The sequence below is a fragment of the Eriocheir sinensis genome, chromosome 11 (assembly GCF_024679095.1).
Source record: "Eriocheir sinensis breed Jianghai 21 chromosome 11, ASM2467909v1, whole genome shotgun sequence".
In the NCBI taxonomy this organism is placed as follows: domain Eukaryota; kingdom Metazoa; phylum Arthropoda; class Malacostraca; order Decapoda; family Varunidae; genus Eriocheir; species Eriocheir sinensis.
The window spans coordinates 18,502,445-18,526,579 of NC_066519.1; the positions used below are offsets into that span (position 1 = coordinate 18,502,445).

Genomic DNA, 24,135 nt, shown 5'->3' on the forward strand with positions numbered 1-24,135 from the left:
TGAAAGAAAACAATGACTGACTGTGACTTTTTATAATTACTGAATCTTCCGGGACATTAATTAAAATAGAAAGCGAGTGAAGAATAAAAAAAAGGATAAAAGAAGAGAAAAAGAATGAAAGAATAAACGATAAAAAGTGATTGGTTTAGTGACTTTACTACCATAAAACTGACCTATTCTTTGGCCTTGAACGTGCTACCCAGAATGTACTAGAAGCTATTGTGACGAATGTGGCCTATGAAGTCTCTCTCTCTCTCTCTCTCTCTCTCTCTCTCTCTCTCTCTCTCTCTCATTATTATCTTTTCCACACCTATATTTTTCTTATTTTATCTCCTTTTTTCTCTCTCTCCTTCATTTCTGACTTAATATTTTTTTCCCATCTCTCTCTCTCTCTCTCTCTCTCTCTCTCTCTCTCTCTCTCTCTCTCTCTCTCTCTCTCTCTCTCTCGATGACCAGAAACAGTTAAATGATATCGCTTTTCACTTTCATCTACTTATACGAATAGCCTATCACCTCTCTCTCTCGATGACCAGAAACAGTTAAATGATATCGCTTTTCACTTCCATCTGCTTATACGAATAGCCTATCACCTCTCTCTCTCTCTCTCTCTCACGATGACCAGAAACAGTTAAATGATATCGCTTTTCACTTTCATCTACTTACACGAATAGCCTATCACCTCTCTCTCTCTCTCTCTCTCTCTCTCTCTCGATGACCAGAAACAGTTAAATGATATCGCTTTTCACTTTCATCTACTTATACGAATAGCCTATCACCTCTCTCTCTCTCTCTCTCTCTCTCTCTCTCTCTCTCTCTCTCTCTCTCTCACGATGACCAGAAACAGTTAAATGATATCGCTTTTCACTTCCATCTACTTATACGAATAGCCTATCTCTCTCTCTCTCTCTCTCTCTCTCTCTCTCTCTCTCTCTCTCTCTCTCTCTCTCTCTCGGATAATCAACATGGCTCCCTTTAACAGACGGTGCGCGCGAGGGCAGAAGTTATAGAAGGCAGAATAGTGTTAATTTTTTTACGTTTCCTTGGCACAGATTACATTAGCATTGCAAAGACTAGCTGCCCGTATATACTCTCTCTCTCTCTCTCTCTCTCTCTCTCTCTCTCTCCTTATTCTCTTTTCCACCTCCATTTCTCTTATTTTTCTCTCATTTCTCACTTCATATTTCTCTCTCTCTCTCTCTCTCTCTCTCTCTCTCTCTCTCTCTCTCTCTCTCTCTCTCTCTCTCTCTCTCATTATTCCCTTTTTCACCTCCATTTCTCTTTTTTTTCTCATTTTTTCTCTCATCTCTCACTTCATATTTCTCTCTCTCTCTCTCTCTCTCTCTCTCTCTCTCTCTCTCTCTCTCTCTCTCTCTCTCTCTCTCTCTCTTTATTTCTTCTTCCACACCTCCATTTCTCTTTTTTTTTTTTTCTCTCTCTCTCTCTCTCTCTCTCTCTCTCTCTCTCTCACACAGAAGACAAAACAGGTATGAATCAAAACTGAGAGAAGGAAATGAAGTAAAGAAGAAAAAACTAAGAGAAAGGAAAGAAGGAAGGAATTAAAAGAAGGAAATGAAGAAAAGAATAAAAAAGAAAATAAATAAGAAATCGAAGGAAGGAAGTACGAAAAATAAACAATAAAAGATTAAATATAGTCTTTCCGTGTTGTATTTCTTGCAATGATAAACATATTTCAAGTTGACACGAGGAGAGAAAAATACACGAAATATCTATACGGCTTAACCATATATAATTATCGTACCCAGCAGCAAGTGTATATACAAGAGTCACCTTACACACCATCATACATAGATACATACATAGATACATACATACATTCGAACACCCTTACTCTGCTTCTTTATATCTCACAAGTATTATATGTATCCTCCTTTCTTTTACAATATATATACATTACTTACACACACATATCGCGAGAACGTATGTTAGATTCGTTTTTCAATAAATATATATAACCGTGGAAGCTGAAATAGGTCTTGAAGGAGATTGTTAAGGGAAAAAGAATGGCCCTATGCAAGATATTAAGAAACTAAGATAAATATATATAATCGTGCAAGCTGAAGAAGGTGTTGAAGGAGATTGTTAAGGGAAAAAGAATGGCCCTATGCAAGATATTAAGAAACTAAGATAAATATATATAATCGTGGAAGCTGAAGAAGGTGTTGAAGGAGATTGTTAAGGGAAAAAGAATGGCCCTATGCAAGATATTAAGAAACTAAGATAAATATATATAATCGTGCAAGCTGAAGAAGGTGTTGAAGGAGGTTGTTAAGGGAGGGAAAGAAAGACCCTAAGCAAACTATACAAAAAGATATGGGTTGAAAGAGGAGGCTGATAGGAAAGATATAGGCTAAGCAAGATAGTACAGAAAATAGGAAGAGAAAGGAGATTGCTAAAGAAAGACCCTAAGCAAGACAGTAATAGGCTAAGCAAGATAGTACAGAAAATAAAGAGAGAAGGTTGCAATTTTTTTTATAGTAAAGGAAGAAGCTCAAAGGCCAAAAAAATAATAATGAGAATAAAAAAGCCCCACAAATTACTTCCCCTATGAAAAACAGTTTAGTGGAGTAGCCAAAAGAGAGGTCAATTTCAGGAGGAGAGGTGGCCCGATACTCTCCTCCTGAAAGAGATCAAATCGTATGCAGGAGGAAATACAGACGAAGGAAGATTGTGCAAAGGATGAAGTATAAGAAAGACACTAAACAAGATATACACAAGCTAAGAAAATACTAACTGATATATTCCAAGCTCTTCCTTACTAGAATGTCAATTATTAACAACTCAAATCCCAATGGTAGATTCAGAAGATCGTGATAAGAATGAAGGATAAGAAAGAGGCTAAACAAGATATACACAAGCTAAGGAAATACTAACTGATATATTCCAAGCTGTTCCTTATTAAATGTCACTATTACCAACTCAAATCCCAATGGTAGATTCAGAAGATCGTGATAAGAGTGAAGTATAAGAAAGAGGCTAAACAAGATATACACAAGCTAAGAAAATACTAACTGATATATTCCAAGCTGTTCCTTATTAAATGTCTCTATTACCAACTCAAATCCCAATGGTAGATTCAGAAGATTGTGCTAAGAATGAAGTATAAGAAAGACACTAAACAAGATATACACAAGCTAAGAAAATACTAACTGATATATTCCAAGCTCTTCCTTACTAGATGTCAATTATTACCAACTCAAATCCCAATGGTAGATTCAGAAGATTGTGCTAAGAATGAAGTATAAGAAAGAGGCTAAACAAGATATACACAAGCTAAGAAAATACTAACTGATATATTCCTAGCTGTTCCTTATTAAATGTCACTATTACCAACTCAAATCCCAATGGTAGATTCAGAAGATCGTGATAAGAATGAAGTATAAGAAAGAGGCTAAACAAGATATACACAAGCTAAGAAAATACTAACTGATATATTCCAAGCTGTTCCTTACTAGAATGTCAATTATTACCAACTCAAATCCCAATGGTAGATTCAGAAGATCGTGCTAAGAATGAAGGATAAGAAAGAGGCTAAACAAGATATACACAAGCTAAGAAAATACTGACTGATATATTCCAAGTTGTTCCTTATTAAATGTCATTATTACCAACTCAAAATCCAATGGCAGATTCAGAACTCTACATTAAGTCGAGGATTGAACCGTGTCTCGCTCTCTTTAAGCAAACATGATTTTCTTATTTAGTTTCTGGGTTTTTTTTCTTTCTTGCTTCGTCGGTATTAAGAGAACCAAATGATCTTGTGTCTATCTTATTAGCCTTCGTTGAATCACAGACACCACTTCCGACCAACTTTTCTTTGCTCATTTGCGCCGTACTTTAACTAACAGAAAATTACGGTAACATGTAGAGTGTTGAAACTGATCCATTGAAGTGGCCCACAGAATACTCATAGGAACAGGAAACTATGAAAATAAGGGAATAAAAACTAAGATATGTAGTGAAATATAAGAAATTGAAGTGTGGAGGAAAAATTCAAAAAGATCGCAAAATTCAGAAGTTGTGAAACGGTGAGAAAAGAGTCAAATAAATATAAACCAATTATTACATCATGCCCCTCCTACAATTTCACTAACATCAGTCTTTCACCAACTTAAAGGAAGGAGGGCGAGAGGAAAGGAAGAGAGGGAGAGAAAAGGAAGGAGAGAGGGAAGGGAGACAAGGAGAGGGGAAAGGATGGCAGGGAGAAGGAAGAAGACAGAGAATGAAGGAAAGAAGAGAGGGAAGAAAGGAAAGGAAGGAAGGAAAAGAATTAAGGACCAAGAAAATAAATAAAAGTATACAATATTTCAACACTGCCAGGCAATTTCCATTAAAACTATATTGTTCACTGAAAAGCTTGTCACCATTAACACAAACTCTCCTTGTAGACAAAAAAAGGGCATGCGAATGTTTCCACAGGATCAAACCAACTTGCCGTGACTAGTAACATTTTAAAACTCCCAAAAACGGAAATTTCTCAACTCTGTTCCTGCAAAAATTAAACATCAGTGACTCTCCTTGACTCATCGAACTTCATACTCTTTATACATTCAACCATTCACATGAGCCTGTTTGATAGAGTACACAGCTTTACATTTTTCTGACATAGCAAACAATTTCACACTTTTCTGATATAAAACCATAACTTCACACTCCTTCGATATGCCAAACAACTTTACACTTCTCTGATATAAACCCATAACTTCACACACCACTGATAACTAAAACCAACAACTTTGCACTCCTCTGATACCCCAAACAACTTCACACTTCTTTGATATAACCCACAACTTCACACTCCTCTAATAAACCAATCCACTTCACACTCCTCTGATACCCCAAACAGCTTCATACTACTTCGATATAACCCACAACTTCACACTCTTCTGATACACCAAACACCTTCACACTTCTTCTGCATAACCCACAATTTCACACTTCTTTCAGTCCAAACTCACTGAAAACCAAAGAGCTTCAAATCAGGCAAAAAAACACCTTGAATTACACATGTCTAGAATATACTTTCCAAGCCATACAGCCTGCTGGCACTATAGGCTTAGATGAAAGAACAAAAAAAGTAGTGGAAACAGCTCTAGGGCAAAAATAAATTAAGATAAATAAATAAAATAGAAAAATCACAACTAGTCACTGCTCCTGTCAAAAAAATATGAGTAGACCGAGAGTTACATTACATTTGTTACTCATGTCATGGAAAAAAAATGTGCCACTGTGTTTTAGTGGGTTAGGGTGACATGCCATGGAAGAGGAGAGCCAGGGTAATAAAGTTTGAATCTCATTACCTCTACTTAATATCCGGAAAGCCATTTGGTCTCAAACTCAAAGCCACAAACTTATAAACAGCAAAGCAAGAACTAGAGAAGAATTAACGAAGAAAAATTACTCAACAGATTTTCCCTCTAGAATCACAAGGTCATAAGCATAATCTCAGCCAAAATAAAGACTTTTCCAGCGGCATGTTCAAGTAAATGTCCTCTTGTCTAATGAAGGAGTGACTTAACCCAGTAGCAGCGACGGGCCAAATTTGTGGCTTTACCGTGTACCAGCAACGGGCCAAATTTGTGGCTTTACCATGTACCAGCAACGGGCCAAATTTGTGGCTTTACCGTGTACCAGCAACGGGCCAAATTTGTGGCTTTACCGTGTACCAGCAACGGGCCAAATTTGTGGCTTTACCGTGTACCAGCAACGGGCCAAATTTGTGGCTTTACCGTGTACCAGCAATGGGCCAAATTTGTGGCTTTACCATGTACCAGCGACGGGCCAAATTTGTGGCTTTACCGTGTACCAGCAACGGGCCAAATTTGTGGCTTTACCGTGTACCAGCAACGGGCCAAATTTGCGCCACGATATAAACCCCAAAAAAATAGATGATGCATAAACTGATCACAAATTCTTTGATATATATTATGAAATGGTTCGTGTGAGTGATGATTTTTACTCATTTTTCTCGCTTAGAGGGACCATTAAGAAGCATGATCCTCGCTGCAACCGGGTTAAAGCATTACAACCACCTAATATTATCCAAAACTGCATGAAGGCATTATACATAACAATCACTCTTATAGCAGACAGATTAGGTTAAGTTTGAATAATGTGTAGTAGTTTTCTTGCTCTTTGAAAACTGTCACTTGCAGCTTTGTCCTATTTTTGGGTAACTCTTTTAATATGAGACTGAATTGGAATAATGACCACAGATTGGAGAACATACCCCACACCACCACTGGCTGTGACCTGACTCCACACCATAAACAGACAGACATGGAGGAGGAGGTGAAGGAAGAGGAGGAGGAGGTGGGAGTGGATAGGTGTGCTCAAACTCAACACACGTCAAACAGGGGTAGGTCACACAAGGCCTATATCACTAAGAAACAAGAAACTCAACCCTGACCTTATGATATCCCAAGGTCAAAAAAGAAATGAATCAACAGGGAAATTAAAGAAGGGGTGTTCAGGCTCAATAGATGACAGGGGTGAGTAAGCCAATCCATGCCCATGCCAGCTAAGGGATGGAGACCTCTGCACTAACACTGAGACAACATGAGGAGGTATAAAAAGATGTGAATTGACAAGACTAAACTGTAACCATGGACAGAGGCATAGGAGGGAGAGGAGGAGGAGGAAGAAGAAGAGGAGGAGGAGGAGGATAGGCAGTGCTGTGTTATGTTGAGGGCAAGGTTGAGGGTGATAAACTCTACCCATGAACAGAGGCATAGAAGAGTGGAGGAAGAAGAGGAAGGGAGGTGAAGGTGGTGGATAGGCAGTGCTGTGTTATGTTGAGGGCAAGGTTGAGGGTGATAAACTCTACCCATGAACAGAGGCATAGAAGAGAGGAGGAGGAAGAGGAAGGGAGGTGAAGGTGGTGGAGGTTGTGACAAGCTGAAACACTATAAATAGACATATAAGCAAGACAAGGAGGAAGGAGTTAGGGAGAAGCAGTGTTATGTGTTGTATTGAAGTGTTGCATTGTGTTGTAGTGGAAGTGGTAGTAGTAGCAGTAGTAGTGGTAGTTAAGAGAAGAATGTGAGGTGTAGTGTTAAGTCTGGTAGTGATACTGGTAGTGGTTGTAGTAGTAGTAGTAGTAGTAGAAGAGAAGTTGAGTTAGTGTATGTGGTTTTGGTAGTAATAGTAGTGGTGGTAGTAGTGGTAGTAGTAGTGGTGATAAGTATCTTGACTGGCGCTACAGTGAGATGCTAATATCCGTCACGGGTATCTGATAAACGTAAACTCATACATTGAAGGCACGATTATAATTATGCTAAACAGTCCTTGGTGCCTCACTCTGACCCCCCCACACACACACACACACACACACTAGCCATGCATTCCTGTAGATCATTCATTAAACTGTCAATCAATGAACAAGTTGTGGAGTGAGTGAAGCAAATTAAGTCAAATCCTGCAGGTCCATCACACTGTACTCATGCACACAAAATTATGGAACAGATCTCTCCTTAACGAGGGCTAATATGACCCTGCGGAGCACATCATTCAAAAGCTAACTAGAGGCCTCGTGAAAAATAGCGCCGAAGTACATAACAACAGTTGTAGAAAAGCAATAACAATCCAAAAATGGTGCACTCATCCGTAAAAGCCGGGAAAGAAACGGTTAAACTCTGTCCAGTGAGAAGGTTCTATTGACATTCACAATGCTCGTCATACTACTGGAATTTTTATACCGACAGATTGGTAAGCTGTGTTGCAATGTTGATACTGTGTGTTGTTGCCAGCATGATAGAACACTCGCAATACAGCTTAAGTGACACTCAAATTCATCGCCAGTATTGACCTTCACATCTCAACCCAATGCAAGCTCTGCCTCTCCGTCACTAAGACCTAGAACTGCACTGAACTTGGTGGGATTGATGCTCTGTTATCTGCCTCCGAAACCTTGACAGTGGCACTAAAGAGAGGACAGGAATGAGGAACAGTCAGAGCTGGAGGGAACAAGGCAGAAGGGGACGGTACATAATAGGATGGCAAATAATAGAGATGTATAAGGGAGAACCATACAAAATAGGCTACAGGTTTCATATTTCCAGCTTTTTTACCCTCTTGTCAGTAAGGAGAATATGAAGAATAAAAAAAACTCACTTGGCAATTCTAGGGACTCTGGGGGCCGTAGGAAAACTAAGACAAAAAAAAAAAAAAAAAAAGCAATGGGGCCTTCAAAACATTTCTCCCAAAAGTTGAAATTAACCTGTTTAGTTGCCCGCCTTGCCTAATCTCTCGTTACACCTTAGACAGAACTCTCACAAGGCACAACAAAACACAAACTGGCATGTACGTAATGGGAAAGATACTCAATATACTCAACATGTTTCAATTTCAACTCTACAGGACATTACGAAAGAACATACAGCAACAGGTTACCTTACTGTCCTGAATGGCTATAGGTCAGGGGAGAGATGGCTGAGTCCCCTCTTAGTGCTATGGGATGCTAAACTCTCCTACTGTGCCTTAACCTCCTGCCCTGCGGAAACGTGTGAATGGACGTGTCAAAAAGAAACTTAAAAAAGGGAAATCCATTGATGTTATGTGGATTTCCCCTTGATGCCCCTTCATGGATCGCAATAATAACAATGATAATAATAATAATAATAATAATAATAATAATAATGACAATAAAATAGTTAAAAATAAGACCGAAAAAACATGCAAAAAAGGAAAGAAAGGATGGAAAAGTAATTAAGTTCAGGATCTTTTTAATAGTAATGATGATAAGAAGCAATGTTCAAAGAGTGTAAAAACAGAATGGATATATAAACGTGTGCTATTTGAATGTCTGGTAGTTGATATTTGTAAATTATGGAAGGCGCTTTACAAGTCTCACTCATCTCACTCAGTTTCTCGTCAAGTTTCACTCACTTCGGCGTGCATCGAATGCTATCTCAGACTTGCGTGTCCTTCTAGTATTTCATTTTTAGTTGAATATTTTGTAGCTTGCAATATTCAGAACTCTACTGTGAATTGGTTGATTGTTTACTATGTTGCATTTTTTGCCCTAATATTTAGCCTAAAGTGGGAAAAAAAAAAGAGATGATATGATATGTGCGTGTGAGAGGTGCATGTGGGTGTGTTCACTATAATACAATATCATACATAGGCATATACATTTTTGGAAACATATATAGAAAACCAAACTTTAGAAGCAGGCAATCATCTGTACATATTACACAAGAATTACTAAAACCAGGCATTAGTATCACAGCAAAATATTGATATGCTGATGGGCAACTATAATACAGTATTCACACTAACTTGGCAAATAGGCCCCTCCCCCTTATCCTTAAAGTGAACATCATTGGCTAGTTTATAAGCAGGCCACGCCCCCTCCTCCAAATCAGCAAATAGGCCCCTCCTCCTCCTCCTCCCTAAAGTGAACCTCATTGGCCAGTTCATAAGCAAGCCACGCCCCCTCCTCCAAATCAGCAAATAGGACCTTCCCCCTAAAGTGAACATCATTGGCCAGTTCAAAAGCAAGCCACACCCCCTCCTCCAAATTGCAAAGAAGCCCCTCCCCCTTCTCCCTAAAGTGAAGCTCATTGGCCAGTTCATAAGCAAGCCACGCCCCCTCATCCAACTCAGCAAATAGGCCCCTCCCCTTTCTCCTTTACGTGAACCTCATTGGCCAGTTCATAAACAAGCCACGCCCCTTCCTCCATATTAGGCTGCATGTGATTGGTGGATGCTGGGAATGGTTAAATCTCATTGGTGGTCACTGGACTGGCATAGGAAGAGCTTATTTGCCAGGTTAGTTTGAACAGAGCATGGTATGTGTGTGTGTGTGTGTGTGAAAACTACTGGCCACCCATTTTAATCTGTAACTAGCAATTCAAAACATTTATCTTTATAGTTATACGAGAAGTGAAAGACGGAAAAGGGATGGAAATGGCACCTCTATCAGCAATGCCTCAACAGATTACAACTTGAGATTTAGTAAAGGAAGGACAGCAAACTCACTTCCAAACCATCAAACCAAACCAACTTAAACAATATCCATTTCTTCATCCTTAACAATACGACGAAATCCACCTCAGTACATAACTAACTAAAGATTCAAAGTGGGGAGACTTACTCATTTTCTATTCAGACCATCATTCCCTCATTCATCCACCACACACGACAAAATCAACCTCAATACATAGCTAACTAAAGATTCAATGATGGATGGCTTATTCATTTCACTCTTCAAACCAAGTCACTCATTCCTTCATCATACATAAGACAAATATCAGCTCATTACATACTGGTACCTAACTAAAGATTCAATGACGGAAGGCTTATTCAATTCACTCTTCAAACCAACACTCATTCATTCATCACATATAAGACAAAAACCACCTCATTACATAGCTAACTAAAGATTTGATGTGGGAAGGCTTATTCAATTCACTCTTCAAACCAACAGTCACTCATTCACTCTTAATATACAAAAGAAAACCCACCTCATTACATAGCTAACTAAAGACTCAATGATGGATGGCTTATTCAATTCACTCTTCAAACCATCAATCAGGCATTCACTCATAAGATACAAAACAAAAAACACCTCATTACATAGCTAACTAAAGACTCAATGATGGATGGCTTATTCAGTTCACTCCTCAAACCAAGTCACTCATTCCTTCATTACATATAAGACAAATACCACCTCAATACTAACTAAAGACTCAATGAAGACTAACCCATTCAATTTTCAAACTATCACTCACCAAACACAAAACAAAACCCACCTTCACCTGAACACAACCTTTGATTCTATGATGGGAAGCCAACTCACCCAGACTCCAATGCATCATACTGCACCATCGTAAGATAATATAACCAAAAAGGACATATTAAAAAGCTTGATATTCTGGTATATTCGTATCTTAAAACAGACTGAATACGTCACTCTACTCTTCGCCCTTCATTACACTTCTCCCAACTAAAGCTTTCTAGTTTCTGCAGAGTATGTTATTAATGGAAGACTTTTAGAGCTATTACCATCTAGAGAGCAGCACTTAACCTATCAATCCCTGTCTGGAGTATATGAAAAAACGCAATATGTCTGTCTTTCCACCCACTACAGACAAGACTGATAACAAAGCTTTCCTCTACACAGAACAGCTTTCAAAGACCCAGAGTATGTTATCATTGGAAGACTTTCAGAGCTGTTACCATCAAGAGAGCAGCACTTATCAATCCCTTTGTCTTGAGTATATGAGAAAACACATGTCTGCCTTTCCACCCACTACAGACAAGACTGATAACATAGCTTTCCTCTACACAGAACAGCTTTAAAAGACCCAGAGTATGTTATCATTGGAAGACTTTTAGAGCTATTACCATCTAGAGAGCAGCACTTATCAATCCCTTTGTCTTGAGTATATGAGAAAACACATGTCTGCCTTTCCACCCACTACAGACAAGACTGATAACATAGCTTTCTCCACAACAGCTTCAAAAGAAAAAAGAGACTAGAGAGCAGCACTTACCCTATCAATCCCTCTGTCTGTATATGAAAAACAAACACATGTCTCCTTTCCCACTACAGACAAGACTGATAACATAGCTTATCATTGGATGACTTTTAGAGCTATTACCATCTAGAGAGCAGCACTTAACCTATCAATCCCTCTGTCTTGAGTATATGAAAAAACACAATATGTCTGTCTTTCCACCCACTACAGACAAGACTGATAACATAGCTTTCCTCTAAATACAACAGCTTTAAAAGACACTATTAATATACACCATTTATATTAGCATTCACATCAGAAAAAAACTACTCTAGCAAGCTGTATAAGAACGAACTATAGTTAAAATAAGTAATGTTAATCCGTCTATATTTTGGCAGTGGTTCATTTCCCATACGTCAGTTCAATTTCCTAGAGTAAGTTTATTTCCTGATATGAATACTTAATGAAATGGTGTGTATAAAAGATCATATATACCCTGACTTAAATACAATGCTACCAACACCCAGGGACATACCAACCCCCACCACCACTATCTCCCATCACCACCACCACCACCAGAAAGAAAGAGAAACTGTCACAAATAGATCACAAAGCTTAGGACTAACGCCGGGACAGATTAAGAGATTCAGAGCACCTTGCCAAACCTCTCATAATAAAATACTAAGACCTACTGACCGTCGGTAATGAAGACTTGAATTTAGAAGGAAGTAGCGATCAACCTCCTGAACACACACACACACACACACACACACACACACACACACTCAAGGAGCTAAACCCAGAAAGGGGAAAAAAACAGATCCCTTCCACCACAAGCACAAAGAGAATGGCACGCTAATCATCCAAGCTGGAGACGTGGAAAGTAAGCAAATACAAATACATACAAATCCACAACTCCTCTTCTTATTGGGTGTGAAGTCTGTGCAATATTAATGCCACACTAGTCATTCAACCATGAGATGCGGGAAAGTGACGGAAACCACTACATAAGGACACAAAACTACTGGAGGCTGAACTCATAAAATTCCTTGATGTTTCCTAATGTTATGTGAGGGAAACCACAGCATAACAACACCAAAAGGCTGAACTCATAAAATTCCTTGATGTTTCCTAATGTTATGTGAGGGAAACCACAGCATAACAACACCAAATGAAAACCTACTGGAGGCTGAACTCATAAAATTCCTTGATGTTTCCTAATGTTATGTGAGGGACACCACAGCATAACAACACCAAATGAAAACCAATTGGAGGCTGAACTCATAAAATTCCTTGATGTTTCCTAATGTTATGTGAGGGACACCACAGCATAACAACACCAAATGAAAACCTACTGGAGGCTGAACTCATAAAATTCCTTGATGTTTCCTAATGTTATGTGAGGGACACCACAGCATAACAACACCAAATGAAAACCTACTGGAGGCTGAACTCATAAAATTCCTTGATGTTTCCTAATGTCATGTGAGGGAAACCACAGCATAACAACACCAAATGAAAACCTACTGGAGGCTGAACTCATAAAATTTCTTGATGCTTCCTAATGTTATGGACGTAAATATAAGAAACTCAAATATGGATAGTTCACTGGGGAAATAAGATATGTGAAGACCTGTTGACATGAGAGGCAAAGAGGAGTATTCATCTCTTATGGACGTGAATGGAAAAAAGCAACCGAGATATGAATGGTTCTGAGGAAAAGGAGCTAAATTATATGAAGGACTCTTGACATGGGGAGCAAGGAGGAGCACTGCCCTATGCCTCCTTGATAGGGTTCCTGCCCCTTAATCCAGTAGCAGCGAGGACCATGTTTCTTAATGGTCCCTCTAAGTGAGAAAAATGAGAAAAAATCATCACTCACACAAACGATTTCATAATATATATCAAAGCATTTGTGATCAGTTTATGCATCATCTATTTTGGGGGGTTTATATCATGGCACAAATTTGTCCCGTCGCTGCTACCGGGTTAAGTCCAATATCAAAGTGGTTTCTGTTTGATTTGTGTTTGTTCATGAATATCAAAATGGTTCACAGATAGTTCATGGTTGTTATCCTGCCTTCAAACATCTATGAGTCCCCCTTCACCCAGCCCCCTAAAATCAAAGACCAGATAAAGTGCCCAGATATGTGGAAAGCAAAGGATATCAATGCATTTTACACTATGGGAAACTTGGCATATATATCTCCTATTTCAAGTCAGTGGCCATTAATGCTAGCCATGGGAACTGAATAGGTATAGGAACCCAAAACTTCAAAAGAATAGGAAAAATAGATGACCATTTACATTGCTAAGGGAACTAAATATAGGCACAAAACCCCAAAACTTCAATGGAATAAAGTTACAATGGCACTTTATGCTACTTAAGGAAATTGAAGAGGACAAGAAACCCAAACCTTCAAGAGAATAGGAAAAATAGATGACCTTTTCCACTACTTGAGGCAACTAAATATAGGCATAAAACCCCAAAAACCTTCAATGGAATAAAGTTACAATGGCACTTTATGCTACTTAAGGAAATTGAAGAGGACAAGAAACCCAAACCTTAAATAGAATAGGGGGAAATAGATGATCATTTACAATACTTTGGGGAACTAAATATAGGCACAAGAGCTTAAATCTTTGGTAAAATAAAAATGGGATGGCCCTTTACACTAGCTAATGGAACTAATGGGTTAAATAACATGGGAGCGGTGAGTATCGGGTTTTTTTTCCCACACTTCTTGTTGCCCTCGAGCCGTCTCCTTTGTTGTAAAAAAAAAAAAAAAGGATCAGGAGCCCAAACCTTCAATAGAATAAAAATGAAATAGCTCTTTAAACCACCTCTCTTTTGGCCACTCTGTAATCTTTTTAGGAGCAGCAAGTAGAGGGGATTTTTTCATTATTGTTTTTTTTTTGTGTGTGTGGCCTTGAGCTGTCTCCTTTGATGTTAAAAAAAAAAAAACTGAGGGAATTTAATAGGATCAGAAACCCAAAGCTTCAAAATATAAAGATAGAGTAAAGGTCATATATTCTACTTAAGGGAATTGAACAGGCATAGGAACCCAGACCACCAAGAGAATAAAGGTCAAAAGGTCATTCACACTATCTAAGAGAAATAAAAATAAACAGGAACCCACTGTCAACAGATAAATGTATACTGGTAGACATGTCATCGTAGAATATATCACTACAGTAACGATCACACAATGGTCATGTAGGCACGTCAATGAACATGGCAAACCTCCCGTGAAGCTCAAAAATCTACTCGACCAAAACTACACCATAAAAATATCACCCATAAACTTGCATGGCATTACTGGATATGTCGATAACTCAAGGCTCAGGCAGGTGGGTAAATGACATGGCTAGGGTAATAAAGCTCGCCAATCTGTACTCACTATTCCAATTCGTACGCACACCAGGAAACTAACGGGTTGGAAATACTGAATCCAGAAATTTTTGTTTTGGTACGAATGCGGATTGGATAGGTAGTCGAACTGGCATGCATACCCAGACTAAAGAGATGTAATGGGGTGTACAGAGTATATCGTAGTGCTGGATAGGTACCGTGAGGGGGCTTGGTGCTCTGGTGGTTTAGAAGTAATAAGTTAATTGTGTATGCGGAAATTAGTAAGTCAATAAATATAAAAGTATAGACATTTTCTTTTATTCGTTCTCTCTCGGACTCATTCTCTCTTTCTCTTCAACAACACACACACACACACACACACACACACACACGAAACTATGAGACCAGCAAATATAACAATAATAAAAGTATTCACACCATTTCTTCCTATGCTCCTCCTCCTCTTCCTCCTTTCACTCCTCCTCCTCCTCCTCAACACCCATCAGAGAAAGACAAATTCCTCGGAGTCCTGTGGGAGGAGCGGGGTGTCAGGAGGGAGGGAGGCTGCCAGCTTGTTCTCGGTGCTGACTTGTCGAGTGCAAGCATCGGCGTCAGGACAGCAGCCATCCACGAACTCAAATATTGGGTACTCAAAACCTGGTTCCTTGGGTGTCAGGAGCTGTGGAGAAGGATATGAAGGTGGTAAGTGGATATGAGGATGAAGTAATGAAGACAGATTAGAAGAAATGCAGCTGATAACACTGGAAGAAAGAAGAGAAGTGACCTGATTAAAGAATATATACATAAGAATGAGCTGCAGAGAAGGATATGAAGGTGGTTAATGGTTGTAAGGATGAAGTAATGAAGACAGATTAGAAGAAATGCAGCTCATAACACTGGAAGAAAGAAGAGAAGTGACCTGATTACAGAATATATACTAATGAATGACTTAAGAGAAATCAGATAATGAAGACCTATTACTGAAAAGGGGAAGTGAAGACAGGGAGTTTAAGAGAACAAAAAAAAAAAATGAGAAAGGGACACAAAAAAGTAGTGTTCCCCACAGAAATAGAAATACTTGGAATGAGTTAGAAGACGTGAGAGAGGCAAAGGATGAGCAGCAATTAAAGGAAAAACCAGACAGGAAATGAGACAGGACCAAACAAGTGTATCTTAGGCCCTTAATACTAACTGACAGAGAGCATACGCCGAGGGGCACGTTGCTTCACTCACTCATCACCTCCACCCACGACAGTCCCTTAAAGCAAGCCCCCACACAGCTACCCTATCCATCCCAAACCCCTCCCACCAGGATCGATCAACCTCCCCACTCTACATAAACACATGGAAATACACACACACACACAGATACATACCTCTGGCAGTTCCTCCATCAGCTGCAGGAACTGAGTGCGTGTCTGGCAGTAGAAGCCGAGGGTGGCCGAGGGGTCCATACGCGACAGGGCCATCTTGCGGGGCGACGAGCAGTGGTAGGAGGACGGGGAGAAGACCGCTTGGGTGACGGCCACCGCGTCCTGGCACAGGTGGGGGTCCAGGTGTATCAGGGACTCCTCTGGGGGGGGAAGAGGGAAAGGGGGGTGGTTAAAGGGATGTGCATTGTTGAAGAAAGTGTCTTGTTTGTGTGTGTGTTTGTTTTGAGTGTGTTTCTGTTTTTAGTGGTTTGTTTTTGTTTGTTTTTATGTGTTTGTGTCTTTGTTTCTTATGGTGAGCTTGTCTGTCCGTTTCGTGCATGTGTTTGTGTTTTCAGCTTTAGGTAGTGAGCATGTCTGTTTGTTTGTTTGTTTTTATGTGTGTAGGTTCTGTTTTGGAGCTGAATACATGTTTGTGTGTATATATCACTTTCTTTTTATAAATTTAAAAGAGACAAATATTTTTTTTTATGCTTCAATTTGTTTAGATGTGATAAGCATGCGTTCTATTGCATGTCATATTTCCTTATACCCTCAAAAATTTTCTAAACACAAACACTCAAAGATAAAGAAGAATGGGGAGCTGTCAGTAGATAAAACAAGACGGACAAACCCACACATCCTTCTCCAGTCTTAAAATCAATACCATTCCAACACCTACCCTGAAACCCAACGAAGTATAGGGAGTGCTTGGGCCTTCCTCCAATGATGCCAACACAGAGATCGTGGGTGAAGAGGGAGTAGATGCAGGGCGCGTAGATGGGGTTCAACGTCTCTCCGCCCAGTCTCACCGGCACCATGATCACCACGGCCTTCCAGTTATCACACTTAGGGCACAGCGCATCCCCGGACAGAGCATTGGGGGTCCTCGCTTCACCCTGGGGGATATGCGACCCTCCCTGCTGTCTATTTTCACATCCACTCATGCCATTTGAGGTGGATTTATTACCGTTACTATTAGTGTCCGAGGTTTCGCTGATCGCTGTGAGGTTCGGCAGGGACTCGGGGTAAAGGGCAGCTCCTTCTCGTGTCCCTTCCATCCCCCGCCCCGTCTTGTATAGGGACCCCACGTTACAGAGGCACGGGGCAGAGCAGAGGTCCAGGACGTCTTGTATATACACTGCAATGGAGAGAGCGAGTTAGGTGAAGTGTCCGAGAAAAGGTGGAAAAAAAAAAAGACTACGAGAGATGATGTTACAAAGGTTATAGCTCCACATCTGCATCATCAATACACATATACAAGTCCAGTATGTGATCAGACTGTGGGTGAATGAACGACACACACCTGCACAGTCCTGGGCCACGTATACACACACATGTTGCAGATCGAGGATGTACTTAGATCCCATCTCTATCGCCTCTCTGAAGGAAAAGGAGGGAAAGGTAAGGTAAAGTTGGATACATAAGGAGAATACATAAGGATACATAAGGAGGGAAAGGCAAGGTAAAGTTGGATACATAAGCTATAGTTATGCATGGCTGCAGAAGGAAAGAAAACGTTAAAATTGTAGAAAAGAAAAAGTGATGAATTTGGAGGAACAAAAAAAAAAAAAAAAAAAAAAAAGTGAAGGTTCTGGAAAAAAAAGGCAAAACCACTCAAAAACTCACTTGAAAATATAAGCGACAGAAGCCGGGCCGTACCAGTCCCCCGCCCGCTTGCCCAGCTTGTGGCCGAGGTGAACCAGGTTGTGCAGGGAGAGGGGGCAGTGGGGGGAGGGGGAGTCACCGAACCACCTGATAATGCTGCGGTGGACTAGTTCTTGAGGGCTATCCACGTCGTTGTGTTTCTTGTCGTGCCTCCACTCTGGCGGAGAAATGAAGGTGGTGAGGTGGAGAGAAGAAGGGATGGGAAAGGAGGGAAATAAGAGGTAGTGAGACAGAAAAGAGAGGAAAGAAAAGGTTGAGAGGATAAACATGGAGAAGAGAATGGAGAATGGAATAACATGGAAATGGAGGAAGATGAGATATTGGGGTCTAAAAGAAAAGTTGAAAGAAGAGAAAGGAGGAGAGGAGGGAGAGGTGAGGTAGAGAGGAGACGCCAATGGAAATGAGTGAGAGGTAGTAAGGTGGAAAAGAAAGATAAGAAAAAGCAGCGTTCTTCTTTCATCAAAATTATTCATATTAAAAAATCATCATAAATTGAAGTTGAAAGATAAAGCAAAGATATAATTCTCTGTACATATATATTCTGATCTCATTTATGCAGAACAATTGGTTTAGTGTGAAAATAAAGTCTAAATTCATCCGTTCCAGGCTTCGTGAGTACTTATATTGATGTTTTCCATGTTTTGCATGATTCTGAACCTATCTATCAAATAGCCGGCAGACGGCGGGTTAAAATCAACAGGTGGAATGAGGAGGTAAAATCACAACAAATGGAAGGATGGAGGAGTAATGAGGAATAGACAATGCTGTTTCTCTTTTTCTTACATTATTAAAAGGGAGAAGAGAGATACTTAGGTACGAAAAAGAGGGAGAGGAAAAGAGTCCACAGCCCTTTATTACCAGTACAATGCATCATACGGATATCTAAGGACCATAAGGGAAGATAAAGACATTAAAGAAGATGGCAAGAGAAGCATTCCCACGCCCTTCCCTCCTTCAGAGTCTTGCCAAGGACAAGAGTGTGGCTGAAAAGTGCTCAGAACAAGAGAAAGCACCCCACTCACAACCCATTCACCCCTTCAAAGTTTCACCAGGAAGAAGAACGTGGCTAATGAGTGCCCAGAACAAGAGAAAGCACCCCACTCACAACCCATTCACCCCTTCAAAGTTTCACCAGGAAGAAGAAAGTGGCTAATGAGTGCCCAGAACAAGAGAAAGCACCCCACTCACAACCCATTCACCCCTTCAAAGTTTCACCAGGAAGAAGAACGTGGCTAATGAGTGCCCAGAACAAGAGAAAGCACCCCACTCACAACCCCATTCACCCCTTCAAAGTTTCACCAGGAAGAAGAAAGTGGCTAATGAGTGCCCAGAACAAGAGAAAGCACCCCACTCACAATCCCACTCACCCCTTCAAAGTTTCACCAGGAAGAAGAAACAGGCAAATGAGTGCCCAGAACAAGAGAAAGCACCCCACTCACAACCCATTCACCCCTTCAAAGTTTCACCAGGAAGAAGAAAGTGGCTAATGAGTGCCCAGAACAAGAGAAAGCACCCCACTCACAATCCCATTCACCCCTTCAAAACCTCACCATGACCAAGAAAGTGGCTAATGAATGAGTGCCCAGAACAAGAGGCAGAAGCATAACCACTCATATAACCCCCTTCAGCACATCCCCAAAATCAAAAAATATGCCTGAAAAATCCTTAGATCAAAAAGAAAAGCATAATCCCTCCTTCACCCCCCTTCAGTGCCTTACCAGGGCCGAGAAAGTGCCTGATGAGTGCCGTGGCGATCATCATCTGGCCAGACCGAAGCATGCAGCCCCAGCCGCAGTCAGTAGTGAGGCTGGAGTCCTGTAGCGTCGGGAACTGGCGGCGATAGGTGCACCAGACCAGCGTGTGGAAGTGCCGCTTGAACGCCTCCATGCCATGTCGCTCCACCTCCCCTGCAATGGTGGATGTGGTGGTGCTTAGGGTGGGTGGGGTTGTTGTTGTTTTTTTTTTGTTTTTTTCATCAAAGGTCACGGCTCAAGGGCAACAAAAAGAGTAAAAAGAAAAAGCCCGCTACTCGCCGCTCCAATAAAAGATATAAGTAAAGAGTAGCCTAAAGAGAGGTCAATTTCAGGTGGAGAGGTGAGTTTGTTGGTGGTATCACAATTTGTATGATGGAGAAAGATGAAGGAGTGAAAAAAAAATAATTAGACAAAAAAAAGAAGGAATAAACAAGGCATAGATAATAAAAAAGAAGATTCAGAAGGAAAATGATGAAATAGAAGATGAAAAAGAAAATTAAGACATAAAAGACTGAAAAGAAAGAGGAGAAAAGAAAAAAGGAGGAAAGAGGACAAAGAAAAGAAAGAAAAAAAGAAATAGAAAGAGATGAAAACAAAAGAAAGGAAATGAAAAGGAGAAAAAAAACAGTTCAAACACACTTGCACAATCACATAACCACAAGAAAAAAAAACACATCCGCTTTAAACTGAATTGAGTAACCCTTCCATAAATAATTAAAAGCAAACCATTCTGTTCCCATTCAACATCATCACTCTCCCACCAGCAATGCCAAATTATTATACTCATCACACTATATTTTCGTAGTTTTTGACCGATAACTAGAGCAAAAAATAAATAAATAAATAACAGTTTTAATGCTTACTTTAATTTTCTATCGTTATTTGTGCTTAGGGTGAATGGGTGTGTTTGAGTTTGTTAGTGGTATCACAATTAGTATGGAGAAAGAAAATGTGTGAGGTTTAAATATGATGTGGTGAAAACAATAATATAGCAACCATGTCTCCTACTCACCCTGGTCTGCATCCTCCCCATCAGCCCCAAGACTCTTATGGTACACGGAGCCCAAGAGGTACACCGGAGAGTCCCGGGAAAAATTGGTCTTCAGGTTGACCGTCCACCCTGCCAAGACGACAAGTCAAGTAAGGAGACACAAAGGAGGAAATAAGGTTATCAGGATGGTTCTGGTGTACCTGTAATGTTTTAGACAACTGCATACAGAGTTTAAGTTAAGGATATGTTGGCCTTTGTCTTGTGAAAACCCGTCACCCAACCATTACCTTATTACCTCAATACATATAAATGCCCACCTAGTTAGAAACCCCACTCAATGCATAACAGGATGATATCAAAAAGTGTGATTATAGTAAATATCATACACTGCAGGGACTGACTCACCATACTTCACATTGTTCCACAGCCCTATCATCTTGGTCTTGACAGACGTCTCTGTGTCAGGCGTCACAGCAGATCCTTTGCCATGTTGCTGCTGCTGCTGCTGCTGTAACTGCTTCTCTGTAGCTGGCGAGGTGGAGGATGAGGTGGTAGAGGAGGAGGGTGAGGATGATGAGTTGGATGAGGAGGAGGAGGAGGTGAAGTATGACTTGAGGAGTGAGGCAGACATGGCCAGGGTGTGAGAGGGAGGCAGACTCTTGACCTTGGACCAGGTGGAGCCACCCCTGGAGCCATCCGGAGCACTCATCTGGCTACGGCCGGCCACCAGCTCTACCCCCAGGGGAAGGTGACCACCTCCTGAGAATGACCCTTCCCTCCCCTCAGGGGCAGGGCGGGGGCCCAGGGACCCCTTGCTGCCCCGTGGGGTGGGCTGGGTGTCCAACTCAGGCACAGGGACACTCATTCCTCCGGCAGGCAGAACAAAGAACTTGGTGGGCTCCTTGGTGGGGCTCGGGGACTTGGTGAGCTTCACCCGGGTCACCTTGCCGCCCCGCTGGCCGGGATGCTTCTGGGGCGCCAGTGGCAGGTCCTGCGGGTGTTCAGTGAAGTGGTCTGCTACAAAGTTTACCCCGGGACCAGACCACAGCAGCCCCTCGGTGCACTCCTGGCCCAGAGTTACAGGGGATTGGGGGGAGCGCACCCCCTTAGCTGCCATCGGGGCACTCGGGAATGTCTTCCCACGGGGATGCCTGGGATCTCCGGGACCTGAGGGGACAGGAGGGTCAGAAGGCTGCTTTGTGGCCCAGGTCAACCATCTGTTTGATGAACCTGTTTCACACAAAAAAATTGCTTATCATGCCATAAAAACACCAAAATTAGTAACAATAAAAATCAGAGGTGTTATTGTTGCATGATGGCAAGTTAGTGAGTTATTACATGCTTCTATCCAGTAAACTGGTTAGTGTGACAGCTGCAAAGCCTAGAAAAGGGGGATTATTGACGAGAGGGTAGCCTACTAATTTTGAGACAATGACTGCTTATTTCTCGAACAAAATATGTTGCTTTTTATTATTATTATTTTTTTTTTTATTTTTTTTTTTTAGGTAATCACTAAATGATTGTCTTTTCAATGCCTGTTGTGCACCCGCTGCTGCCCCACTCCCACCCATTACCACTGCCCCGTGTAGTGGACCACCCCTGCCGCCACCCTGTCCCGTCCCGCAGTGCATATTTCCACCGGCCCACACCACATGCCGAATAAATTTAAACTAACCCAATATAACCTACCTAACAGCTAAACCCCCTTAACGGAAGGGCTTCACCCCCACAACCCCCCTAACGTTGGGGCTTCATCCCCCTTGACCCACTTTCTATTTTCCGGAAGTCATTTTTTATTGCACTGTATTCAGGGACCAAAAAAGAATCAATATTGTAAGTATCAACTTTGCAAAGAGGCGGCTACCCTCTCATCAAGATTATCATAGAAAAGCCGTTGCCATTGCCATTGATGAGGTTTCAGGCCCTGCTCCGCCACTAATGCAGCGCTCTACGAGGGCAGATTGGGGCAATATTGACGGAAGGGTTGCCATCACTTGCAAAGTCATTAATTACAACATGGATTTTTTATAGGTCCCTGAATGCAGTGCAGTAAAAAATTATTTCCAGAAAATAGAAAGGGGGCCAGGAGGGGCGAGGCCCCCCAGAGGGAGGTCATGGGGGGCGAAGCCTCCCCCCATTAAGTAGGATACGTTAAGTTAAGTTAGGTTAGTTCAAATTTATTCGATATGCGGTGTGGACTGGCAAAACTACGCAGCACAGGGCAGGACAGGGAGGCAGAAGGGGTGGTGCGCTAGATGGGCTGGTGGTAACGGGTGGGAGTGGGATGGCAGAAGATGCACAACAAGCATTGAAGAGTCAATCATTTAGTGATCTTCGGAAAAAAAATATCATCTCCATAATAAAAAGCATCGTATTTTGTCCAGAAATAGGCAGTCAGTGTCTTGAAATAAGCAGGCTACCCTCTCCTTAAAGATCCCCACAGCTGGAAAGTGTTGCGGGCGTGCAGGGTCAAGGTCGCGCCCCAACCCAGGAAGCACGTAAAAAAAGGATTGACTGGGGTTGCGTTATACAGGAAGCAGCGTTGACTCACCGCCCCAAGCATGCCCCGGGCCGCCCCACCACCTACACACCCCGCCCACCGCCCTCGCCCGCCCCCACGACCAGCACATGACCCGCCACCGCCGCCCATTAAATCTATTACAACCAGATGGAAGACTTGACAACTCTACCTGCCCCGAGTCCAGCCATATTCTCCCTCATTTCCACAAGTACCTCAGCGTCACGTCAGTTTGCATTCTGTCAGGCTTGTATTCGGGTTGGCTTCGTCCTTCACCTGGCTGAAATAAGCGCCATAGAAGGGGAAAACGGTGCGGAATAGGGCGTGAGGTCACCCGCCTCCACCACGGACTGGCTTCCTACTGCCTTCCTTCCTTCCTTCCCCAGGTAAACAATCGCCATCGTACGTTTGGCAAGAGTGTCGTACTTTAAAAATCCGATTATCATAATATACAAAAAAGTGCACATAAGATACATATTAAGCTAAGACATAGGAGAGAAACCTATCAAAAAGACAATAACTAACTTACAAAAGCAGCTGGGGGATGTAGGGTGAATTGTACGTTTGGCAAGAGTCCTCGTACTCTAAAAATCCAGCAGTTATCATATATGCAAAAAAATAAAGCCCTTAAGATACATATTAAGCTAAGATATTGGAGAGAAACTTATCAGAAAAACAATTATTGACTTACACAAACAGTTTGGGAGTGTATGGTAATTAAACAAGGATTGCATGGATGTATAGCTAAGCATGCATGATAACGTTAAAAATAATCAGCCCATATCTTCCTTTCCCGCATGAAAATATTATCTATATAACTATATGGGAGGAGGGGACTGATAAGCCTCCCGTTGCTCCCTCTCATTATTCTAGGGCTGTGAGAGATATATAATAAATAGTGACTTGAAGGCGAATTGACACCTTTGATAATTAAAGCATGTCTGCGCAGATCTACGAATCACA

General features: G+C 41.3%; 1 protein-coding gene and 1 long non-coding RNA gene across 11 annotated transcripts; one reads left to right on the plus strand and one right to left on the minus strand.

The window, feature by feature from the left end:
• The first annotated feature begins 1,492 nt into the window (after positions 1-1,492).
• LOC126996980 (uncharacterized) lies at positions 1,493-10,223 on the plus strand. Its single transcript, XR_007751795.1, has 2 exons — positions 1,493-6,713; positions 6,824-10,223. It is a non-coding gene; the product is annotated as an uncharacterized LOC126996980 (long non-coding RNA).
• LOC126996978 (cysteine protease ATG4D-like) lies at positions 1,650-23,550 on the minus strand. Of its 10 annotated transcripts, none has more exons than XR_007751794.1 (10): positions 23,345-23,550; positions 21,060-21,821; positions 20,676-20,783; positions 19,628-19,816; positions 17,871-18,066; positions 17,548-17,624; positions 16,924-17,382; positions 16,209-16,405; positions 15,271-15,511; positions 1,650-8,509 (listed from the first exon to the last, which is right to left on the minus strand). XR_007751794.1 is itself a non-coding variant. In XM_050857948.1 (9 exons), the coding sequence occupies exons 2-9, from the start codon at positions 21,769-21,771 to the stop codon at positions 15,335-15,337; spliced, it is 2,115 nt and encodes a 704-aa protein (XP_050713905.1). In that variant the 5' UTR covers positions 21,772-21,821; positions 23,388-23,550; the 3' UTR covers positions 12,800-15,334. The 10 variants fall into 10 exon arrangements, 2 of the variants coding, with proteins under 2 accessions (XP_050713905.1, XP_050713904.1); XR_007751793.1 differs by lacking the exon at positions 1,650-8,509 and adding an exon at positions 12,582-12,659 and having other exon boundaries at positions 13,004-15,511; XR_007751790.1 differs by lacking the exon at positions 1,650-8,509 and adding an exon at positions 12,800-13,327.
• Positions 23,551-24,135: the final 585 nt, after the last annotated feature.

What these genes read in the sequence shown, in the direction of transcription:
- LOC126996978 (XM_050857947.1), bottom strand. Translation starts at nt 23,375, where the DNA reads ATGAGGGAGAATATGGCTGGACTCGGGGCAG. An exon ending in CAGGCACTTTCTCGGCCCTG is followed by an intron (nt 18,067 to 19,627) that starts GTAAGGCACTGA and finishes TTTCTCCGCCAG; the next exon opens with AGTGGAGGCACGACAAGAAA. An exon ending in TGATGGAGGAACTGCCAGAG is followed by an intron (nt 15,512 to 16,208) that starts GTATGTATCTGT and finishes CCTTCTCCACAG; the next exon opens with CTCCTGACACCCAAGGAACC.